This window comes from Gorilla gorilla, chromosome 2, assembly GCF_029281585.2.
Source record: "Gorilla gorilla gorilla isolate KB3781 chromosome 2, NHGRI_mGorGor1-v2.1_pri, whole genome shotgun sequence".
NCBI lineage: Eukaryota > Metazoa > Chordata > Mammalia > Primates > Hominidae > Gorilla > Gorilla gorilla.
This window is the reverse complement of record NC_086017.1, coordinates 108,783,326-108,806,144: the sequence shown is the minus strand read 5'-3', so window position 1 is coordinate 108,806,144 and position 22,819 is coordinate 108,783,326. Positions and strand designations below refer to the sequence as shown.

At 39.8% G+C, this 22,819-nt stretch overlaps 1 protein-coding gene across 1 annotated transcript in view; it reads left to right on the top strand.

Annotated features, from left to right (window-relative positions):
* GABRR3 (gamma-aminobutyric acid type A receptor subunit rho3) overlaps positions 1 to 11,109 on the top strand; it is a 50,379-nt gene extending 39,270 nt beyond the window's left edge. Inside the window, exons 9-10 of the mRNA XM_004035950.4 lie at positions 3,219 to 3,415; positions 9,228 to 11,109. Coding sequence (XP_004035998.1) covers positions 3,219 to 3,415; positions 9,228 to 9,527 — 497 coding nt within the window. The 3' untranslated portion in view covers positions 9,528 to 11,109. The remainder of the gene's footprint in view (positions 1 to 3,218; positions 3,416 to 9,227) is intronic.
* Positions 11,110 to 22,819: the final 11,710 nt, after the last annotated feature.

Sequence of the window (22,819 nt, the reverse complement as noted above, 5' to 3'; positions counted from 1 at the left end):
GGCCTATATGAAAAATATTTTTACTCACTTGAAGGTGAATATAAACACCCCCTCCCTTCAAAAGAACTACCTGCAACACAGTTACTGAGGGGGTGAAGAAACTCAGTGGTTTCATAAGTGATGCCTGTCTTCCCTACTGCTATCATACCAGTCAACAAAACTCTCCACCATGCATGACTAAAAATAGCCAATGAAACTGAAAGATTAATAATTCCCCCCAGACTAAAGGGTTCTTAAGACCCCATGCACGTCTTTAAAAGTTAATATGGTGAGGCTGCAAGAGCCCAGGGGAATTGAATCAAAGGGTCAGACTAAATATTTTCTCATAACACTTTCCTAACTATGCGTAGCAACATCAGTAGTGGGGAAGATAATTTTCTAATCCAAACACATGACCTTCCTTTGACTAAATGGTTGCTTCATATAATTCAAAACTCCTTTATTGGGATATTAACTTTAATGGGTTTGGAAGGAATACTATTTGTCAAGATTAATGTATTTTTGAGGGGTGGCGCAAGATATAATAAGTGTATTTAATGTAGCTATAATACTCCTGACTTCAAATTCTATTGCTTTAGGAATTTACATCTCAGTTTTCTCATCACTCACTCCCCCTACCCAACAATCCCTCCTCTCCACTCTAATTCTTTTTTTTAATTACTCATCTTAAAGAAGGAAAATTTAGAATGCTCGTTTTAAAATAAATAAGGCTATTGTCAATTAGTTTGATTAAGCACCCTTTTAAAGAAAATGATTAATAGTTTATTGCTTTCTGGCAAATATAGATAGCGCAATTCCTTTTTATTTGCCCAGTAGTTATCAATTTCAAATACGTGACGAGACCAATCAGGCATATACATTTGTGTGTTTGTTTAAAATCCTTATTTTGTCCACTAAGCTCCATATTACTGCACATTGAAAAAAATTAAGTTCTATCTTTTATATCTTAAAAAACCAATAAGAGAAGACATTAAAAATTTTTTAGCTGGGCGTGGTGGCTCATGCCTGTAATCCCAGCATTTTGGGAGGCCAAGGGGGGCAGATCACCTGAGGTTGGGATTTCGAGACCAGCCTAATCAACATGGAGAAACCCCCTCTCTACTAAAAATACAAAATTAGCCCAGGTGGTGGCGCATGCCTGTAATCCCAGCTACTCAGGAGGCTGACGCAAGATAATCACTTGAACCCAGGAGGCGGAGGTTGCAGTGAGCCGAGATCGTGCCACTGCACTCCAGCCTGGGGGACAAGAGCAAAACTCCATCTCAAAAAAAAAAAAAAAGAAAAAAAAATTCAAACTAATGAGGTTAGCACTTAAGTGGGAATATTAGTTCACGATTCCTTCACTTCCTGCCAGTGAAATCTTGAACAGAGTAAGACATTGGCATACTGAAAATGTCAGTATGGCACAGTAAAGCCACAGTGTCTTCTTTGTGCCTCTTGGCATAATTCTGCACTCTGAACAGAATTTGCACTCTGCGCTGACAAAATATAGGGGAATCCCTTAGCCACTCTGAGCTTCTATTTGTTTTCTGTTATGTGTGGCTAATTATTTACCTAGATATGTGGTAGGTAAATATTTGATAAAAGCAAGCAGGTTTTATTTAATAATCTTGGCTTCAGCTATACCTGTAATGTTAATAAAAATTCCATGCTCAATAAAATTCCATGCTTCTTGTTCACTCGTTGCTTCATGTTTACGTAGCAAGTATGTTTTAGAGCCAGGGAATACAGACAGCACCCTCTGATATGCAGATCGTTGATAGTACCATTGTTGGGGGAAACCTGGGACTTGATAAGACAGTGGTCTGTGTTCAATGGTAAGAGTTGGAATAGCATTTAGGTTTCTTATTCTGGAGTTCAAATCAGTGTGAAGGTGAGATTCCAAGTCCTCCTATGGTACTGTCAGATTGCCAAGTTGTGTTGATCTTGATCATACAAACTAAAAACTTTATTTGAAATAGAATGGCTCTATAGAATTGTCGTTGTGTTTGATATGGGGCTCTCTCAGATGAGAGCCTAACAGAATTATTACAGAAAGGATAGAAAGGTGTTGGTGAAAGCAGTCCACATGCTGTGGCTGTACATTTAGGAGTAAATCACAGTGCTCTTCCTGCTGTTTGAGACTCTGTCTGTTGACATTACAATGTCCTCACAACTTATAAAAATCATTAACGATTCCATTTGCACCTCCCTGGTGGGAAATTAAGAAATAAAACCATACCAGCCAGTGTACATTTCAAATATTTACAATAGTATGCTTTCTCTCCAGGTGGTACTCTGGCAATATCCCTCTGAGAAATTAGTGTAGACATTGAATGGCCCTCCTCATGGCCAGCATTTTATTAAGGAGATCTCAGAGTCACTTCGTTCTCCATTTTCCCCCCGGAACCTTGATCTTCTTACCTCTGATGATCATGCCAGAAAACAAAGAAGTAAAAGGAAGAGGGGAAAAAAGGAAAGGGAAGGGGGAAGGCAGAAGAAAGGGAGAAGAAGGGAAGAGAAGGAAAGGGAAGAGGAGGAGGGAAGGGAGGAGAAAAGAGGGGAATGGGGAGGAGAGTGGAAGGGGAAAATGTGAATGGAATTTAATTGTTGCTGAGTAAGTGTTTACAGTGAACTGAACCCCTACTAGCACACTTAGAATCAATGGAACTGTAGTTTCATTAGCAATCGACAAAGAGAATAACAATGGCTTTTTAAGTATTTTCTGTGAAAGCATAATATAGAGAATAGCAATCTTGAATGCTACTAAAGATCTTTCAAGAAGAAATAAGCTCCCAGGAAGCATGAAATATTAAATGTAGACGTAAAGACAGGTTATAAACAGTAAAAATTGTGAAAGAATGGGAAAGGTTAGAGGAAATGATTTTAGAATATTTTTTTTAAATTGAATACATGTTTACCTTTCTGGCATGCTTAGAAGAGGCCCATCTGAGGGTGAAAAACAGAAAAGTCAGACTCTGTTTTCTGTGAAGCCTTTAAATGGAGGAAGGGAAACCTTCTGGACAATAGGGTGAGGGCAAGAAAAAGAGACAGAAAAATCCAATGAGAGTGTTTGTTTAGGCTGAAGATATATAGCTGGTCAACATGCACACACCTTCCCTCCTCTTGGATCACCAGGTTGATATTGTTCTAGAAATGCATCCCCTGGTGTGATTCAGCACCAGATCCTGGAAATGAATGGCTATATCACTGAGCTTGCCACTATTCTCAAATGGCAGGAATCACCACAGTGCTGACCATGTCCACAATCATCACTGCTGTGAGCGCCTCCATGCCCCAGGTGTCCTACCTCAAGGCTGTGGATGTGTACCTGTGGGTCAGCTCCCTCTTTGTGTTCCTGTCAGTCATTGAGTATGCAGCTGTGAACTACCTCACCACAGTGGAAGAGCGGAAACAATTCAAGAAGACAGGAAAGGTACAGCCTTGCTCTGACTATCAGATCCCTTGGGGAATGTGGAAAAGACTACCCTTATCTATTGCCCTCTCTTGACAGTGTTGTAAGCCTTTGTAGTAAGTCCATATGCCTGTCAAGAGGCAAGTTGACAGTATGGTGACAATTTAACATTGAACCTTACCCTCTGCTCTGTGCTGGCTGTTTTCTTATCCTCACTCACCTTCATCAGGAGTTTTTGTGTGTGCAAAATTCCTCTCAATATGCTCCTTTCCCCCAACTGTACCCTTTGAATAAAAAGGGTTGACATACAAACAACACTCTTTCAAATGGATGATGATGATAATAATAATAGCTAACACGTAATGGGGGTTTATTATATATTGGCATCATACCAACCATGTAACATATTATGTCAGTTAACTCTCACACTAAGGTCAGTATTTTATCGCCCTCATTTAACAGAGGTGGAATAAATGCAGCTGGGTGGTACAGCTGAAGAGGAATCAGGCTTTGCTTCTGGGTCTCCTTAACTTCAAAGGCTGTGTGTGTGCTCTCAACCAATAAATGATATGTTTCTCTCCATCGAGAGCCAGCATTTATATATCTCTTCTTGTCACTCGGGAGAGTGGTAGAGCATAAAGGGAGGTTCTTCCCCCTACAGTATCCTAGGAATGAGGTGCCTTCTGGGCTCTAAATGTTATCCATGTTTTTTGTGACATTGTTTAATAAATGTAGATAGATTGCTCTCTACCTGCTTCATTTCACAGAGGATTTGGGCACCAGTTTCCTGCTTTTACAAGAACTTATATAAGATATTGTACTTCAGAAACTTAACTGATAAGAGTCATTCGTTTCTAGTCTACACTTAAGAGAATAGCACACATACGCACACATACATATGTGCATATAGTATATATGTATACATATACATCCTATGTACAGAATATCTATACACATATACCCATAACTTCAATGAAATCTATTCACATTGGTTTAAGTTTTTTTTTACATGAGCATTTATATGCAACTAAACATTATTTAATATTTTTTCTACTTCTGAGAGCATCTCATACTTTCAGGGTGTTTTTATATCCTCTTCTCACACTGAACCTTCCTGTCATCCCCCAGTATAGATCTTGCAGAGATTGTTATCTCTATTTTATAAACGAACAAGCAGAGTTCTAGTGAAATGAAGTGATTTGCCAACAGATTCTCAGCCAACAGAACTGCAGTTGCAATTCAGATCTGGAATGCTCACTTCATCCTTTGATTTTACATCCTTTGAGTCAAAGCTCTAATAAGAGCTGATTTTGTTTTCTTGCAGATGCTTTCATTTCTTTGCTAGCAGCATGTGGCTATGTTTGCCTGTCACTTACATGCCCACAGTGAGTGCTACGCACGTGTAAGGAAACCAGGAGCTGTTAAAGCAGTATGCGGCAGTGGTGTGTAGGCATCACCCGGGTCCTCATTAAACTCTAATTCAGGAGATTTGGGGTGGGACCTGAGACTATGAATTTCTAATAAGCTCTAAGTGATGCTGATGCTGTTGATCTATTACCCATACTGAATAGCAATGATTTGGATAGTCTGTGAAGTGAAAGGTGACAGGAAAAATGTGTAAGGAGGGAAAGAATTTTCTTCATGTTTTATTTTGTTTTTATACGAGGAGTGGTTAACAGAAGAAATAGGCACTGAAGTACTTTTGGCTCACCTCCATCGAGTCCTTTGACTCAAAAATATCTACAACTTCCTGCCCCCACCTGCCACACAACGTGTGTTCACTCTGCCTGATTGTTTTGTAGTTGTTGATATTATACACAATCTTTTTGTGTACCACTATGCAGAACTTCTTTTCAGGTAATAAGCATCCTCCATTTTAAAAACTATTTTTCACTTTTTAATTGTAAAATTACTATAACTTAGATTTTACAATCTGGATTGTTTTTAAGTGTGCAGTTCAGTAGTGTTAAGTATATTCACATTGTGGTGCAACCAATCTCCAGAGCTCTTTCATCTTGCAAAACTGAAACTCTATACCCATCAAACAGCAACTTCCCATATTCTCCTCCCCTCAGGCCCTGGAAACCGCCATTCTAAGCATCCTCAATTATCTCAAATAAATGCAATTATCTCAAGGGAATGTCCTATTTGCCATTCATATCTTTGTGGGACAAAATGAAAAAATGATTGAAGTCAGAAGAAGTGATGGTAGGCCAGGCACAGTGGTTCACGCCTCTAATCCCAGCACTTTGGGAGGCCAAGGCAGGTGGATTTCTTGAGGTCAGGAATTCCAGACCAGCCTGTCCAACATATGAAACCCCATGTCTACTAAAAATACAAAAATTAGCTGGGCGTGTGGTGGGAAACTGTAATCCCAGCTACTCAGGAGGCTCAAGCAGGAGAATTGCTTGGACCTGGGAGGCCGAGGTTGCAGTGAGCTGTGATTGCACCACTGCCACTGCTCTCCAGCCTGGACGACAGAATAAGACTCCGTCTAAAAAAAAAAAAAAAAAAAAAAAAGAAGAAGTCTTGATGGCAAACCAAATCCACCACATCCCAGCTTTGTGTTCCAGGTTAAGTCTCCTAAACCCCTTCTGTGCTTCCACAGTGGTGTCATTTCTTCCCCATGTACTTCACAGGGCTGTTATGATGATCAAGTGATATAGTAAAAGGGCCTAAAACCTTTGCAAATATAAAGTGCTATACAAATGGAAGTTCTTATTGTGAGTAGTGCCCAGAACACCTGCCCTGAGGGAATAGGAGTATTACTAGGAAGAGTGGGAACAAATCCAATAGGATGAGATGCCTTGGAAGAAATAGGACGCAATGGGAGAGGCTGGATAGAAGAAATGTCTGTGGGTTTGGAGGCTAATAGATGACACCTCTCTATATATATGGAGTTGGAAGCCAGTATTAGAGAGAAAGCCAGTTGTGGGAGCCAGATATATGGATATAACAATGTCACCTTTGTTATTGGTAAAGCAGTTTGGAGAATGTTGCTTAGGTCTGTGAGCAGGAGGGCTCACTAATATTTCATCACTAGCTTAAATGTACTCATTGTCTTGGTCACTGGCAAAACAAGAATGTTCAGGCCTATCCCTGGAAGGACAGTATCTCTTTACTTCATTTCAGAGAAAAGACCTGGACACCAATGCAGACACCAAATGGAGGACTCAAAAGGGACAGAGCTAAACGTGCCAGTTTCTTCTCCCAGACTGCTACAGTAGAGTGACCAAGGGATGATGAGAAAGGGCTGAAATGTTAGGCCTCGCTATGGAGTTCCTCTCTATGAAAACAAATCAGGCAAAACTTGTTTTCATCACCCCCCTACCACCATTACTACTACCATCCACCACCCACCATCATCCACCACCCAGCACCATCCACCCTCTACCACCATCCACCAACACCACCACCCACCACCCACCACCACTACTCACCACTTACCACCCATCACTTACCACCCACTACCACTATCTACCCCTAACCACCATCCAACACCACCACACACCACCCACTCACCCACTGACCACCACTTACTACCAACCACCACTCACCACCTACCACCACACCATCCCCCACATCCACCACCACCATCCCCACCACCCAACACCATCATCAACCACTGTTCACCACCATCCGCCACCACCCACCACCATCAACCACCACTACATCCTACTATCACCTACCACCATTATCCAACACCATCATCTACCACCGTCACCCACCATCCACCAATAACATCACCAACACCATCCACCACCATCACCACCACTCACCACCCACCACCACTACCATATACCCGCACCACCATGCACCACCTACCAACACCACCAACCATGACCACTGCCAACTACCACCCCCACCACCACCTACCACCACCACCATCCCCACTCACTACCTCTACCCCACTCACCACCCACCACCACTATCCACCACTACCACCATTCACCACCTACCACCCACCACTCACCATCATCTGTCACCATCCACCACCACCACTTACCGCCACCCACCATGACCACCATCCACCACTACCAAACGCCACCATCATGAGCACCATCTACCATCACCACCAGACACCAATACCTACCACCACCATTCACCAACAGTCCCACCACCACATATCACCACCACTCACCACCATAACCACCACCACCCAACACCACCCACCATCTATCACCCCCCACCACCATTCACCACCACCCACCACCCACCACCACAATTCACCACCTCCATCACCTACCACCACCATCCATCTCACATTATTACTATCCACCACCACACACCACTACCACCCAGTACCATCATGTTCATGTACATATTCCAACCACCTCTCTCCCCGAGACACTCAGAACTGGAACAGCAGGTCTATAGAAAATGTATCCCTGGTGTTGACCATTGCTTGGAAAGAGGAAAAATAGCTATTTTCTTTCTTGGCTGGGTGCGGTAGCTCATGCCTGTAATCCCAGAACTTTCAGAGGCCAAGGCAGAAGGATTGCCTAAGCTCAGGAGTTCAAGACCAGCTTCAGCAACATAACAGGACCTTGTCTCTACTAAAAATAAAATAAAATACTGTCTCTGGGGATGTATCTATTATGCGTCCTTCTGCATGGGGTGCCTGATAGTGATGGTACCTTCACAGACATATTACTCTTCGGGTCCCAAGGTTTGGCTTTCATACTTTCCATTGTCCCAGCATGGCAGGGCACTTGAAGCTACTTCAAGCCCCATCCGGGCTGGAACTGGTGTCAGGGGAGCCGTGGATGAATCGTATGCCCTGGTGTTGGTGTTGCCTCACTCCTCTGAGCTCTTCTTTCTGATCAAGCCCTGCTTAAAGTTAAATAAAAGAAAATGAGTGGGAAAAAAAATTAGCCTAGTGTAGTGATGTGTGTCTATAGTCCCAGCTACTCAGGAGGCGGAGGTGGGAATGATCATTTGAGCCCAGGAGGTCAAGGCTGCAGTGAGCTATAATCACACCACTGCCCTCCAGCCTAGATGATAGAGTGAGAACCTGTCTCAATAAATAAAAAATAATGATAAATTTTAATTTAAAAGTTAAAAAAATAAAAAGGGACAACATAACTCAATTATGGGTCCTTGATTAGTTCACTGACTGCACAAAATAGTCTTCATGTCTTTTGAATTCAGTAAAATATTAGGTTTTTAAATCACTATAAATCAAAGACATGTTTTGGCAGCATTTATTCTGCAGCCTCCAATTTGAATTCTGAATAATTTCATCCGATAGTAGCCTCTCTCTACTTGTTCATTTTTGAACTTCCCTATGAATCAAGAAGTGATTTTGTTTTCTCCAAGAGCAATTACTAACAGCTGCTTTGTAGACACTGCTCTAAACTAGTGAGAACCACTATCTTCCTCAGAGTAAAACCTTCAAGAAAATTTTAGTTTTGATTCAATCAGGCACTGGAGCCAGAAAGCATTGATAATTTGCTCCTTCAGAAAAATAAACCAGTTTTATGTTGTTTAATTGGGCCATGTTAGGATCATTTATAGGTGCTCTGAAGCAAAAATGGGAAGGCCTGGCTAATTTGCATTTCAATGGAGCAGCTAAAGTCTTTCCCTATCCCATCCCCAATTTAAGCATAAATGGATCACCGATGACATGGTTTTAGTTTTGGACCAAAAAATATATATATACGGAGGATACTGCTATATTTTCTATAAAGAAAAAAAATAAGTTGAAAAACAAATCCAATTGGCCTATCTTGCTGTTCTGATAAATCATATTTAACTTTATTAACATTATTTACTATAATTCCTATTTGTAAAACCATATTCAAGACCCACTTTAAAAAAAGTTTTTTGACAGATTTCTAGGATGTACAATATTGATGCAGTTCAAGCTATGGCCTTCGATGGTTGCTACCATGACAGCGAGATTGACATGGACCAGACTTCCCTCTCTCTAAACTCAGAAGACTTCATGAGAAGAAAATCGATATGCAGCCCCAGCACCGATTCATCTCGGATAAAGAGAAGAAAATCCCTAGGAGGACATGTTGGTAGAATCATTCTGGAAAACAACCATGTCATTGACACCTATTCTAGGATTTTATTCCCCATTGTGTATATTTTATTTAATTTATTTTACTGGGGTGTATATGTATGAAGGGGAATTTCAAATGTATACAACTTTAAAGCCAGATGATGTTTAAAAACAAAACTCTTGAATATGAGTTGGATAGTCCTAGATGGAACTGGGAAAGAGCAAGTCACCTCTCCTGCCCTAATGAAAATTTGAAAGCTGTCTGATTTACATCTAAGAAAGAGTTTAGGTCCTAGAAAAGTTTGACTCCATAAATAAGAGTCATAGGCAAGTGTATTATGGGAAAAACAGTTTTCTATTGGGAAGGGCTTTATAACTACTTCATCTGAACCCTCCTTCTTTCTTAATGAAATGTTCTTTATTTAACTAGGGAAGAAAGCTGGACTATAACAATAATTCAAAGATATTTTGTTTCTTAGTGCCAGCCAAGTGCCTGGTTATCTACCAGAGCTCAACCATCCTAGGCAAGAACATCCACATAGAGGTGGTATCATCTGCACTCACACAGCTGAGAATCCTATGAAGGATCTCCAATCTCCTTCTCCAGTCAAGTATTTATTCTTATTTAAATATTGTTTCAGGCCAGGTGCAGTGGCTCATGCTTGTTATCCCAGCACTTTGGGAGGCCGAGGTGGGCAGATCATTTGAGGTCAGGAGTTCAAGACCAGCCTGGCCAACATGGTGAAACCCCATCTCTACTAAACATACAAAAATTAGCGGGCATGGTGGCACATGCCTGTAGTCTGTGCTACTTGGGAGGCTGAGGCAGGAGAATCACTTGAACGTGGGAGGCAGAGGTTGCAGTGAGCTGAGATTGAGCCACTGCACTCTAGCCTGGGCAACAGAGCGAGACATCATCTCAAAAAATAAATAAATAAAATAAATAAATATATATAAATAAAAAATATTGTTTCATGTATTTGTGAGCATAAGTGGAGAGGGGAAGCTAAACTTCCACTTATTCTTCTCATTCTAATGTTAAATTAATACATCAGTCATCAATAATAACATCTTGCATTTTGTAGATCATGTATTGTTTTCACAGCTTTTTAGAGGTTTTTAATTAATCACTTTGTTCAACAAATGTTTATTGACCATCTACGTGTGCCAGGCACTTCACTAAGTGTTATGTACTGAAAAAATGAGTATGAAATAGCATTCCTGCCTTCTCTAAGTGCATAGCCAACAGGAGCAGTGAACTGGAGCTATAAAACATGTGACGAATGTTAAAATAGAGGTATGTACACTGTCTGGTGTGAGTTCTGAAAGGGGGATACCAAAGAAAGGAAAAGAACATCTCCAAAGGGATGTGGACTCTCAATTTATAAACAACTGGAGATGCTTCCAGATATTGTATTGAGTGAAAAAACTGAATGAAATGTATTTATCCCATAGTAATCCTTAATATCTTTGGTTGAGCAAGTAAACCAGGTCAAGTGGGTATTAAATAAATTTTTGTTAAGTAGGAAAACCTCCTATGATCAGTGTTCATTTTGCAGATCGGCAGTGTGCATGCTTTTGTTTTGAGTATTTTCTGAACAAGATTCAATTTAAAGAAAAGCCCTTGGCAGGAAATATGAAATACTCCGATACCTATTTTGATTGCTGGGATTGAATTAAGAGAAATAAATTAAATGGTGTATTATTTTCAGTGTAATTCCTTTTATTTCACTATAAAGTAAATCAAAATGATTTGAATTATTTTTTCACCAGATGAGGAGACAAAAACTTTCTGCTTTTTAAACCAATAACATTGGTTTTGATTCTCCATTCTGAATCACAGAGGGTTCTAGAAAAGTATCTTCCTCCTGGGTACAAAATATCAAAAGGAAAATTATTTTTCCATTATGAATTCCCTCACAGGCAGGCTAACTCTGGGATATTTCATTCTATTTTCTTAATACAACTTTTCCAATTCTTTTGAAACTTCCCAAGGATTATATTTTTATATGATACTCTCCAAAATTGAGCTAATATAATGTATTAAAACCCTTCTCCATTTCATTGTAGACAGACCATAAATAAACTTCAAAAGAACTATTTATTTAATGGGTTTTAAGCTTGATTTAAAAGTAGTATTTTGGTAGGATTATATTTTCAAAATAGAGCACAGATTAATATTCTAGATGGCCAGGAATTTGTAGCTATTATTTAGCCTAGCACTGCAATTGTATTACATTTCTGATTTTGACAAAACCAGATGTTTAAAAAGGGACAAATATACAAATGAACAGAATAAATCTACACTGTTCTCTTCATCCAATACTCAGCTTCTTCGGGCTTTTCTGTTTTTTTCATATACTTTGAAGTATAACATTCAATATGTCGAATGCTTCCCCTGGGCATATTCATTTCCCTGTTTTGAATCAAATGCATCACTGAATACATTTGGCAATCTAGTCTAGGAGAATGGGTCTCTATCACACCCCCACACTTGGCATTCCTCTGGAGGAGCATCAATGCACATTTGTTAGCCAATCAAATATAACTTTTGTTAATGGCTAGCAATACAGGCATTGTATTCTTCAATAACGTACATCTAACACTGAAAAAGAAAATATGTTTACTGCTTAAGGGAATTATTAGAGTATTTGGAATGAGCTCCTAGGAGTTTTGCCAGTTTTCTTCTCTTGAGATTGGTGGCTTGTGAAGACTGTGAAGAGGTGGACTGTTCCCATTAGCTTCATTTCTCCTCGGGAGCAACAAGATTTCTGTTTGGTTCTTACTCCAAGAAGAATGAAATCACAGTTTACCTGAAAAATATGAGAGTGAAGACAGCATATAAGAGTTACCTCATTTTGATTTTCACTTCATTTATTCATCACAATCCTGAACAGACTGTGCATGATTGTTCACTGAGGGATAAGCCTGGATAAAATGCAAGGATTTCAGAAAATAAGCCGCTTTCTATGATTAAGAAGAAGCCAGCTAGCTCTGTAAACGGCCTAAATATAGAAATGGGCTATTTTATAGGAACTACTTTGGAAAACCCATGAAATAATATATTTTAACTTAGTTTTATTGTTTCTGTTCTGGTTAGAAAATGAAGCTTCATTATTTAAAAAATTTTAAATATCCACTGGCAAAAAAAATCATCTACCCAGAATTAAACAGTTCACATTTTAATGTACATTCTTAGAGGTTTTCTGTACATAATTTACATTTTTTCAAATGGAACACTTTTGTAAACACTTGTGTTTATTAATCTAAGCACTTATATCAAGCACTGTCTGCTGGGGATACAGTAACAAAAGATGGACATGGCTCCTCCCCTTATTGAACTTACATTGTGTTGGGGAAAGTGTCTATTTGTAGCCAGATTTTCTTCTCTGTTCCTGAAAACTGATTTCCATATGCTGCAGAGCTGTTCACTGAATGGGTGCACCATAGTTTACTTTACCCATCTCATTCTGTAGGACATTATTGTCATTTCCTGTTGTATGCTGTTACAAATGGGTTGCAACTAACAATGCAAAGAACACTTAGAAGTAAAACTATTTTTGATACAAATGAAATGTCTAGCCATATTCAAATTTCTGCACTTGTTTCCTTCAGAAGAATCCCTGTTTGCAACTAGAACCTGCCATGTCAGACTCACTCATGGGTCTGCCTAGAAGCTCTGAGGTGTAGATTACTGTAACTGAAGAACCTTTTAAATTTTTAGTTCATTTTTCCCCATGAAGCAGAGCCTTCTTATATATATCTGCTGGCATTCCCTTTTCATAATGGAAGTTTCTGCATTGTCTAAAATACTTACATTAAAGCAGTCCTATGTATTGAAAACCTGCTTCTTTCCATGACTGCTATCACCGCTACAAGCCTTTGCCATCTTTCTAAGTAAGAGAGTAACTGAGATTGCAAATATTTGCACATGAGTTGCTACAAAATCATAACTAGCCTGTGACTACATTGTCTAAATCCTTGCAGGTGAGTTAATCTTCATGAGTAAGGTCTATTGTTCCTTATTGTGCCACTTATAAGCCTGTTCAAATCACACACACACACACACACACACCCCTCCCTGTACATACAATTTTTTTTAACATGGAGATGAATGAGAGAAAGAATTATGTCTATTTATATCTATTTCTGTAACCATTATTATGATCAACATTTCAATGAGAATAAACAACACCCTCAAAGAAGCAAGAGAAAGAAGTGATATGAAAACTGCTATTTCAACATCAATTCTGTACTGGTGCTGCTGTTATTTCTTGGCAAGGCCTTAGGCATAGCAGTCAATGTTATATTCCAACTACCTCATTTATGGAATGGAGCCACCTAGTCTTTCTCTGTAAACACTGCTTTAAAACACTCTATCACACTATAGTGTCTTGCTTTTCCAACTGCAAATTTTTTCTTTCCTGGATTTAACAAATAATTTAAACATAATTTTTTTTCTCTTTTAAAGAAACCTTGAAAAACAAATGCACTGGACATTTAAGAAGATGATTTTTTTTCAGTTTATTGCAATAGAAAGGGCATTTATTAATGAGAAACATCTCAAAGAAAAGGAAGGAGGTCAAGCGCTTCAAAGAGTCAGGTATGCAAGTGAGTCACATTCACTGGGGAAGGATAGAGGTGGGTCTGATCTTGGAATATGTGAGAGTGGAGTGGTCATTTCTCAGAATACAAAATGTGGCGGGGATTTCCAGACCTTTGATACTTTCCAGGAACACACAGGATCAGATGAAGTTCAGCATTGTCAAAACAACATTGTCAGTTGTTCCTTCCTTTCAATCCCCTGCTGAATCATAACGCTATTTTTGGTCAATGATGGGGCCAAGTGTAGAAAAGAGATTTCACAAAGTCACTGAGAAAAAATTACAATAGTTTTCCTTTTAATATATTGATATTAGTTTGTTGTAGGAAAGACCGAACTACATTTTATTATCAGTTAGATTATTTGAAGGATTTGCTGTTACTCTCAATTCTAGGATCAGTACAGTTGATTATAGAAACTTATTTTCTGCAAGAGTGTTTCAAAGGTTTTCTACAAAATTGTGGTGCTAGCTGACCACTCCTTACCTTAGACAATCAAAAATAGGTGAAATTATAATGTCATTAGCAACTCTTTTGAAACACATTTTGTATTGTGAAATAAGACTTTCTGAAGTTTGAGGTACAAGCCAGTGTCCTTTAAAAGTGACATATATGTTCCAATATTTCCAAAACTAGCTAACTCAACAAGGGATCCTAAGTAAGGAAGAAAGTACTTACGCTTACATAATTTTTTTTACTTCATCAGAGAACATTAAGGCAGGTTTTTCAAGTATTTTGCACTTCAAAGAAGTGTTATAAACACAAACCCACACATCAAATAAATTTTTGGAGCAATCACACTGTCCCAAAAAATATATATATATATATTTCAAATTAGGTTGTATCTTGGGTAAGGTCATATCTAAATTAAATCATGAATCAATGGGAAGGTAGCCTTGGGACCAGATAAATTGCTTATAAATAAATATGCAGTTCAGGTAGACAGAAGAGAATGAGAATGTTTTGTGAAAAGGAACTTTAATAACTGAATATGATTTCTCAAGATAATGTGAATTAGAAGTAGGTAAGAAAAATAAGGCAAAAGAAAGACAAGGACAGAAGTTTAAAATGTGGTTGCTGTGCAAACTGATGTCCTTAAAGTCCCATAGCGTATATCTTCAGGGCAGATTTGAATTTGAAAATAGAATAAACTGTATTTGATTATTTGGAATACTATCCTGGTCGATATTAATCAGATGATTATTGCTCATTTGTATGAAAGATAATGTGCCTCTCTGCAATAAAAGCAATTAATTGCATGTTGGTCACCAAATTGCATGTTGGTTATCAATACAACATACCATCTTGACAAAACTAATCAGCCCATTTCAAATTACTCATGTTATTTGAATTACTTGATTCTATCATGATATTATCATTTATGCCTTCTATGTAATGGCTTGTACTGGTGGAGTTCCTGGTGAGTTCTAATTTGTTAATGTGGGCTATACATTTATTATATTGCTGAACCATGTTTTATCGAAATAACCTGAACTTGTAGTAGGTACAGACAGAAAATGGCTTTATTTTTCACCAATTGCTGTCAAACATGCTCTACTGGCTATTCTTTCTCTGCCTCTTGCTGACATCTCAGGCTGATCTCACAGATTTAGGGATATCATGAGTTATTTATAAAGCCTTGTCTGATTTTAATGTGTTTTCCCTACCCCCACCCCCCAACTAATTCAGGCCTCAACCCTGGACTGAGGAAACTGTCCTAGGAATAAGGAATAAGGTAGAATCTGCTCTTTAATACATACCTCTCCCCCATCCTTCATTCCACCGAGTTTGGAGTAGGGAATGGATGGAGAGGATTAGGGAAAGGACTGGCAGAAGTCTCTTTACTTAATGATATGTACTTTAGCTCTCTTGGTTTGTTGCCATTCTCTGGGTGGCAGGCATGGCTGAGTAAGCAGTTCACCAGGAGCCTCACCCTTGGGGTTTAATGCTTTGGAGTCACCATCTTGAAATTCATAATAATCTAATCTTTGAATTCGTTTTTTGAATGAAGTCTGAAGGAAGAAGGGAGGAAACTGCATGTACCTGTGTGTGGCACATGCAGTTCTGCCACTGTACCACCCTGTGGGATGTTTCTGGATCTCTCTTTCCCAATCCCCTCTCCTGCCAGGCCCAGTGGCCTGCTGCTTGCCGCCCCAGGTAGAGTCCTAGACACAGATGCAGAGAAGGCTGGGATGAGGTGCACTTTCCATAGCATTTGGAGCTGGTCATGGTGGCAGCCAACTCCGCCCTGGGCTGTCAGCACTACAGTGTGTTTGGAGAGCAACCAGGCTGGAGCAAGCCCCTTGCTCACTCCCTATCCAAGTAATTAGCATGTCCTGGCTGGGAGGGTGCCATCTGTTGGTGTTCACCCATCTGCTGAGGGTTGGGGAGATTGATGTCCCCATCCCTGGCCAGGCACAGCAGTGTTGAGCCAGTGGCTAGCAGGAGGGAGATCATGGCAGCCTGTGGCCACGTGCTCCTGCACACACGTGGGCACTAAACTAAAAATAAGATGCTAAGCCCCTTCCTGACTGAAAGAACTCCCTGCGGAAAAAGGGACCCCAGAAAGTCCTTAAAATTGAGTTCATGTCCATGATGGAACAGGGGGTCAGAAAAGCCTCATTCTATGCCCCTCCCTTTTATGGTTTCGACACAACTGACCTGAAAGTATGGCAAAATAGAGATTTTAAGACTGACAGAGCAGACTCTGTGGCAATAAGATATCAAATTAAAAATAGGTCCTAAGGCCATTCCACGCAAGGGTTAAGTCAATCACCCCTGCACTTAAAGAAAAATAAACTGTGTTCTAACTGCCACAAGGTTTTTATTTTTCTCTAGCAGCTAAACAAGTACTGGCCTTGAGATAAGCAATATTAAAACAATTGTAGCTTAGCACTGGACACTAACTAACTGACCTCCTATTCTACCAGCCATAACTTCAGCTTTGGTTGGACAAGAGACTGATTTCAGTAACTTTATCCTGATAAGAAAACCACCAACAATAGACTAGTTCTGGCTGGTTTACAGAGGTTGTGTACTTGCCTGGCTTTGCATCCCCAAAACACCTCTTGACATATAGAGCCTAATTGCAATATATTTGAATGTTAAGTTTCCACCTCAAAGTGAACATGGGTCATATGTTATTAAATACATGCATGTTTGTCCAATATGCAAGTGTCAGGACCACCTTCATGAATATTCATAGCTCTTCCCATAACCTGCTTGGCATGTAGGTTTAGCCAACTGGTTAAGCATTAAAGTCCTACCCCCACCCCCGCTCCTTCCAAAGTGCCTCTTCCTGGTCTTGGCCAGAAAGGAAGCCTGAGGGATGGGCACCTTGCAGGGTATAATCCTTTATGGGAAATAAAGTCTCCTTTCCTTTACAATTTTATATATTTTTTTTCTTAATTTAGCAGCACCCAATGGCCCTGCAGGGCCCTGGGTGCCTGTGAATGTCGGCACTCACCTTCCTGCACCAGGGTAGAGCACGACACTTAGCAGCAAATAGAAGATATCACCCTGATAGTAAAGAAAGAGAGACAAAAGAAGGGAATGGTTTTATATGTTAATACCTTTAATGGCACTCTTTTGAAAAGGGGCTCTATATTTTCATTTTGCAACAGGTCCCACAAATTATGTAGCTGGCCTGGTGACAGCTATTCAAATGTTGAAGCTTTCAAGGGATGCAGGGTGTGAGATAAAGTAACAAATGTCTGCTTCTGGCCAGCCACATAGCCCTTGCTGTGAAAAAGCAATGTTGCTCATTCTGCCTGTCAGCCTACCTTCAGAAACCCCTGACTCAGTGACAAGCGCAGCCCTCCGGAAGAATGCCTTGAGGATGAGAAGCAGAACCGAGCACAGATTCCCACATCTCTTGCCTGAATCACTGCATTTTTAAAAAAGATAAGTCCAATGATCCTAGCTTTTGCCTCTTCCTGTCCATAAGATAACATCTGACAGGATTAATAATTATACCTCTGTGATTTGTAACCAGATGTACTCTTGCACCCAAACTTTGATGAGATTTTGCTCTAATGTAACTTCTGAGTACATTCGATGTAACTTCTGAACATGCACAGAACCTCCACCACCTAATGTATAAGTTATGGGTGGAAACACTGCTTTGGAACAGTCTAACAGAACTCTGAAAGGCTCTCCCTGGTTGCAATTGTCAGTAAGACTCTGAATGAAATTAATTTAATTCTTTGAAAGTCTAGCTTTTTCTTTAGTTGACAAGGAGAAGGTTGATCTGGAGGTGAGACTGGGTTTATTGAAATTAACCTTGAGATCTCTGACAGACTGCCTAAGACCCTGTGTCTCTTTTCCTGTCTGGGCCAATGGACACCACTGCTTCCTGGTCCACTATGCCACTCTCTTTGTCACCTTCCAGGTTGTCCAAGCCTAACTACTTTCTACAGCAACCACTCAGCCCAGAAGATGCTCAATGGTCCTTGATGTGACAATCTGTGTGAGAGTAGGCTGCTTCCACACTGCCTTTTTGCCTCAGAGTGCTATGATGAGGTCACCGGCCAACTCCTTCTTCAGGATATTCCAGGTGAGAAGCAGCCTCCACATTCCCAGGGCCGTATCTCTGGGGTGCAAGAACTTTCCAACCCCAGTGGGATCTTTGGGACCTTTGGCTAATAACTTAGTTTCCTGGTTCCTCAGTTTCCTCACATGTAAAACTTGGAGAGTTACAGTATCTTCCTTTTAGGTTTTTGTGTGTATTAATAAGTTTATGTATTCAGTTTTTTAAAAGGGCCTGGAAAATGGAAAGTGGTAAATATTGAACAAATAAAAAATAATAATATTGTTTCCAGTTTGGGGGATTCAACTGAAATTTCAAGTCAAAATCCCACAGAGGTTATTTCACCAAAGGTTGGGCCTCTAGGTTTATAAATAACATTTGTCTGTAATTTTCTTTTTCAGTTATTTTCCTTTTCTATATTCAGAAACAGTTTATATGAGGTATATTTTTCTCTTCCTTGAAAGTTTTAAAAAACTTCATTAACAGACCCATCAGTACCTGACTAGTACCACCTTAGTTGGTCATTTTTAGGTCATTATGACATTTTAAAGGAAAATAAGTAAACTAATGTTGCATCATAATATTGGGGGTTCCTGACCCATATATACATTCTGTTAGTCTTGTAGGAAACATTTTCAATAGGAGCTTGTTTACCTTTTAGCAAAGCAACCCAAAGAGTATGAGCAGAAAGCACCTCTGCAGGAGTACATATTTTTATAAGAATTGGGCAAGTCAATTTCAAGATTTACGATAACATGTTAAGTAAGAAAACATCTCTGTAAGGAAAAGTCATTGGAAAATCCCGAGGCATATTTTCACCTGCAAGTGCTGGGTTGCTGGAGAAAGGAGGTCTGCAGAATCATTTAAGAAAAGTCATGCAGCCTAACACCAACTTTCCTATAGGCACAGGCTGTAAAAGAAATTGGACTCTAAGCAAGAAAAGAAAATAGGAATGCTTACCCAATTCAATTTTGTAAACACTGAGTAACTACTCTGTGAAGAACTCTGTTGCAGTTCTCAGAATTAAAGAAGCACACTTCTTGCTCCCAAGGAGTTTAAATCATAGTTATATAAATATGCAAAATATAATTCCAAACGGTGATGGTATGCTTGTTATCAAGTTAAGTACGTTGAGTTCTGTGAGCTGTATCATAATTAGTATAGTCTTGAAAGACCTCGGCCTGGGTCATTCTTAAACAAATTTGACTTTTCTGAAGGTACTAAGACACCAAGATTATCCCATGGTGATATGACATCAATTTGAAGGTACTCTGCTTGATGAATTGTGTAAATTAAGTGAAGTATGCATGTATAAAAGGCCCAACTGCATTTAATTCATTCCATGGAATCATGTTCAAGATGTCATATGGGATTTAACAGTAATGCCTCTCACGCTGAATAGCATTTTACAGTTTTAAAACTCTTTTGCTTACTCCACCTCACCTGAAACTCACAGCATCTTTCCGAGTTAGGTGAAATTAACCACTTTCGGAGAAACATAAACAGAGGTCCAAAGAATATTACTTGATAGGCAGTATGGGTGCTATGGTCTGAATGTTTGTCCCCACCCTGGATTCATATACTGAAACAGAATCACCAATGTGATTGGAAGGTGGGGCCTTTGGGAGTAGATTATGTCACGAGGGTAAAGCCTTATAAATGGGATTATAAAGAGGACCCACAGAATTGCCTTCCTACTTCTACCACGTGAGGATGCAGCTAGAAGGTGTCCTCTGTGAACCAGAGAACAAGCCTCCAAAACTGTGAGAAGTCCATTTTTGTTGCTTATAAGCCACCCAGTCTTAGGTATTTTCTTATAGCAGCCCAAATGAAAAAAATGGACTATCAAATGATGTATTTTTGAGCAAGTTCCTTAACCTTGATGTGTCTGTTTCCTTATATTAAAAAGTTAGCCCAATATAGTGGTATAAATATTAAAGTCATATACAAGAAAGACATGGTTTAGATATTTTCTGGAGCAAAGTGAATACAAACACATAGGGGGCAGTACTCACATAGTTTAAAGCAGTGTGTGTTTCCTGGAATCGTACGACACAGTAGCATTATAAAATAAAGCTTTACAACAAAAATACAAATATTAATCATTTTATAAGTTCTTCAATGTTTACAGACTGAAAGGTAATTCCAATCAGACTGATTCTTCTTCTAATGCCCTTTGAAAATTGGAGCACAGACTCTTAAGCCTATGGAATTTGAGTGCCAATAGGGATATCATAGTACATCTGGTGCAATCTTACTTTACAAATGAGGAAAGTGAATGTTAGCAAAGAGAGTTTTCCAAATTCATATACCTGGCCCCTCCAGAGTTAGATCTAATAACCATAAAAAGTACATTTACACACCACCATTTTTAGATTTTTTTTGCACCCAGCATCATTGTGACTGGAGGTTGGAGTAGGACAGGGTTGCACTTTTGCAGCCTGATGCCCAGGCTGGACAGGTGCACAGCCACAGTGAGGTGGCTAAAAACCAAAAGCTCTACAGGAAGAAGAGCCTAGGAGACCACAGAAGAGGAAGACAAACTTGGCTCTAAAAAGAGTCTTTTAATAAAGCAATCCAAACGGTGTGAACATCAAGCACCTCTGCAGAAATGTAACTTATTTTACAAGGCTCATGGACAAGTCTGTTTCAGGGTTTATGGCAGAGACACGAAGGGAATTCTCTCCTTTCTCCTGTCTCCTTGGCATCTTGTTCCTCAGATCCAGAGGAGGAGCGCTAGTCTGTTGATTAGAAATCTGGAGGCTTCTAGTCTTTTCCGGACAGAACTTGAGAGCTGCCATCTACAACATTGTTTTCATGAGAAAATTAATTACAGAAACAAAAATAACTGACTTTTAAATGAACCTATGGTGGGGACTGGATAGCAGTCTGCATCTTGTCCTCTGGAAGAACTTTTCCAAAAAAAAAAAAATACCAGAAACAATACATGTAGGAAGACCATATATTCTAGAAGCCTCCCAGGCAAGGTTGCAGACCATTCTCCACTCCCATCCCATGCCACCTTTACTTCCTCACCTCCTCTTCCTCCTCTCAGACAAGGTTGCAAGCCATTCTCCACTCCCATCCCATCCCACCACACCCTTACTTCCTCCCCTACCTCCTTCCCTCCCTCCTCTTCCTCCCTCCCTCCCCGCCTCTTCCTTCTTTCCTTCCTTTAGACGGAATTTCGCTCTTGTCACTCAAGCACAAACTAACTTTCTTTCTCTTTTTCTTTTTCTTTTCCGAAACAGAGTTTTGCTCTTGTTGCCCAAGCTGGAGTGCAGTGGTGCAATCTCAGCTCACTGCAACCCCGCCTCCCTGGTTCAACCAACTCTCCTGCCTCAGCCTCCTGAGTAGCTGGGATTACAGGCAGGCACCACCATGCTTGAGTAATTTTTTTGTATTTTTGTTAGAGACGGGGTTTCACCATGTTGGCCAGGGTGGTCTTGAACTCCTGACCTCGGGTGATCCACCGGCGTCAGCCTCCCAAAGTCCTGGGATTATAGGTGTGAGCTACCGCACCTGGCCCCTCCTCCTTTTCTTCACAGGAATGATGGGCACTGTTTAGGTCTGAAGATGGAACTATCATGACTTTTTTGCTTGCTATGCTAAGAAATCGGAATTATAATGATAAAAATCAGAGAGAACACACTGATAGACTAATTTTGCATTAGAGGAACTCCTACACAAGATGTATGATTTCCCCCTGCAGAGCTGACTTCAATATGTACTTTTGTTCTGTTAGACATCCTACCGCCATTTTATATGCTGAGAAAATGGTATTTTGTGTTGACATTATAACTTTTTTCTACAACCGTACTGCTTTTCCAAGTGGTGGACGTGTGAGAATTTACCTTTATCTGAATCCCAAGAACAGCAATATTATTCTATATTATCTTGAGTAGATGTCTTGCAGTCAAAATAAAGAGCAAAGTACATTACCAATATCATATCAACTAGAGATTTTTGCTGTTGACTATTCTTTTTTACCCTGTAAGGGCTAAATTTGATGTTACCCTCGAGTTTTTCCAACTGGAACCTGCCAGGAAACTTACTAGTTATACGAGTATTAGTAAAACGTGAAAAAGACCAACAGTTGACTGACTGGTTTGGCTCTAATCTTGTTTCTGCATCTTCCTAGCTGTGTGATCTTGTGCAAGTTAGTTAACCTCTCCTGACTCAGTTTCCTCAACTGTAAAATGGAGGTAATTGCAAGGTTGTAGTGAGGATGAAGTGAGGAGTATTTGAAACACCTACCGTGGTGCCTTATAGCCAGGAAGAACTC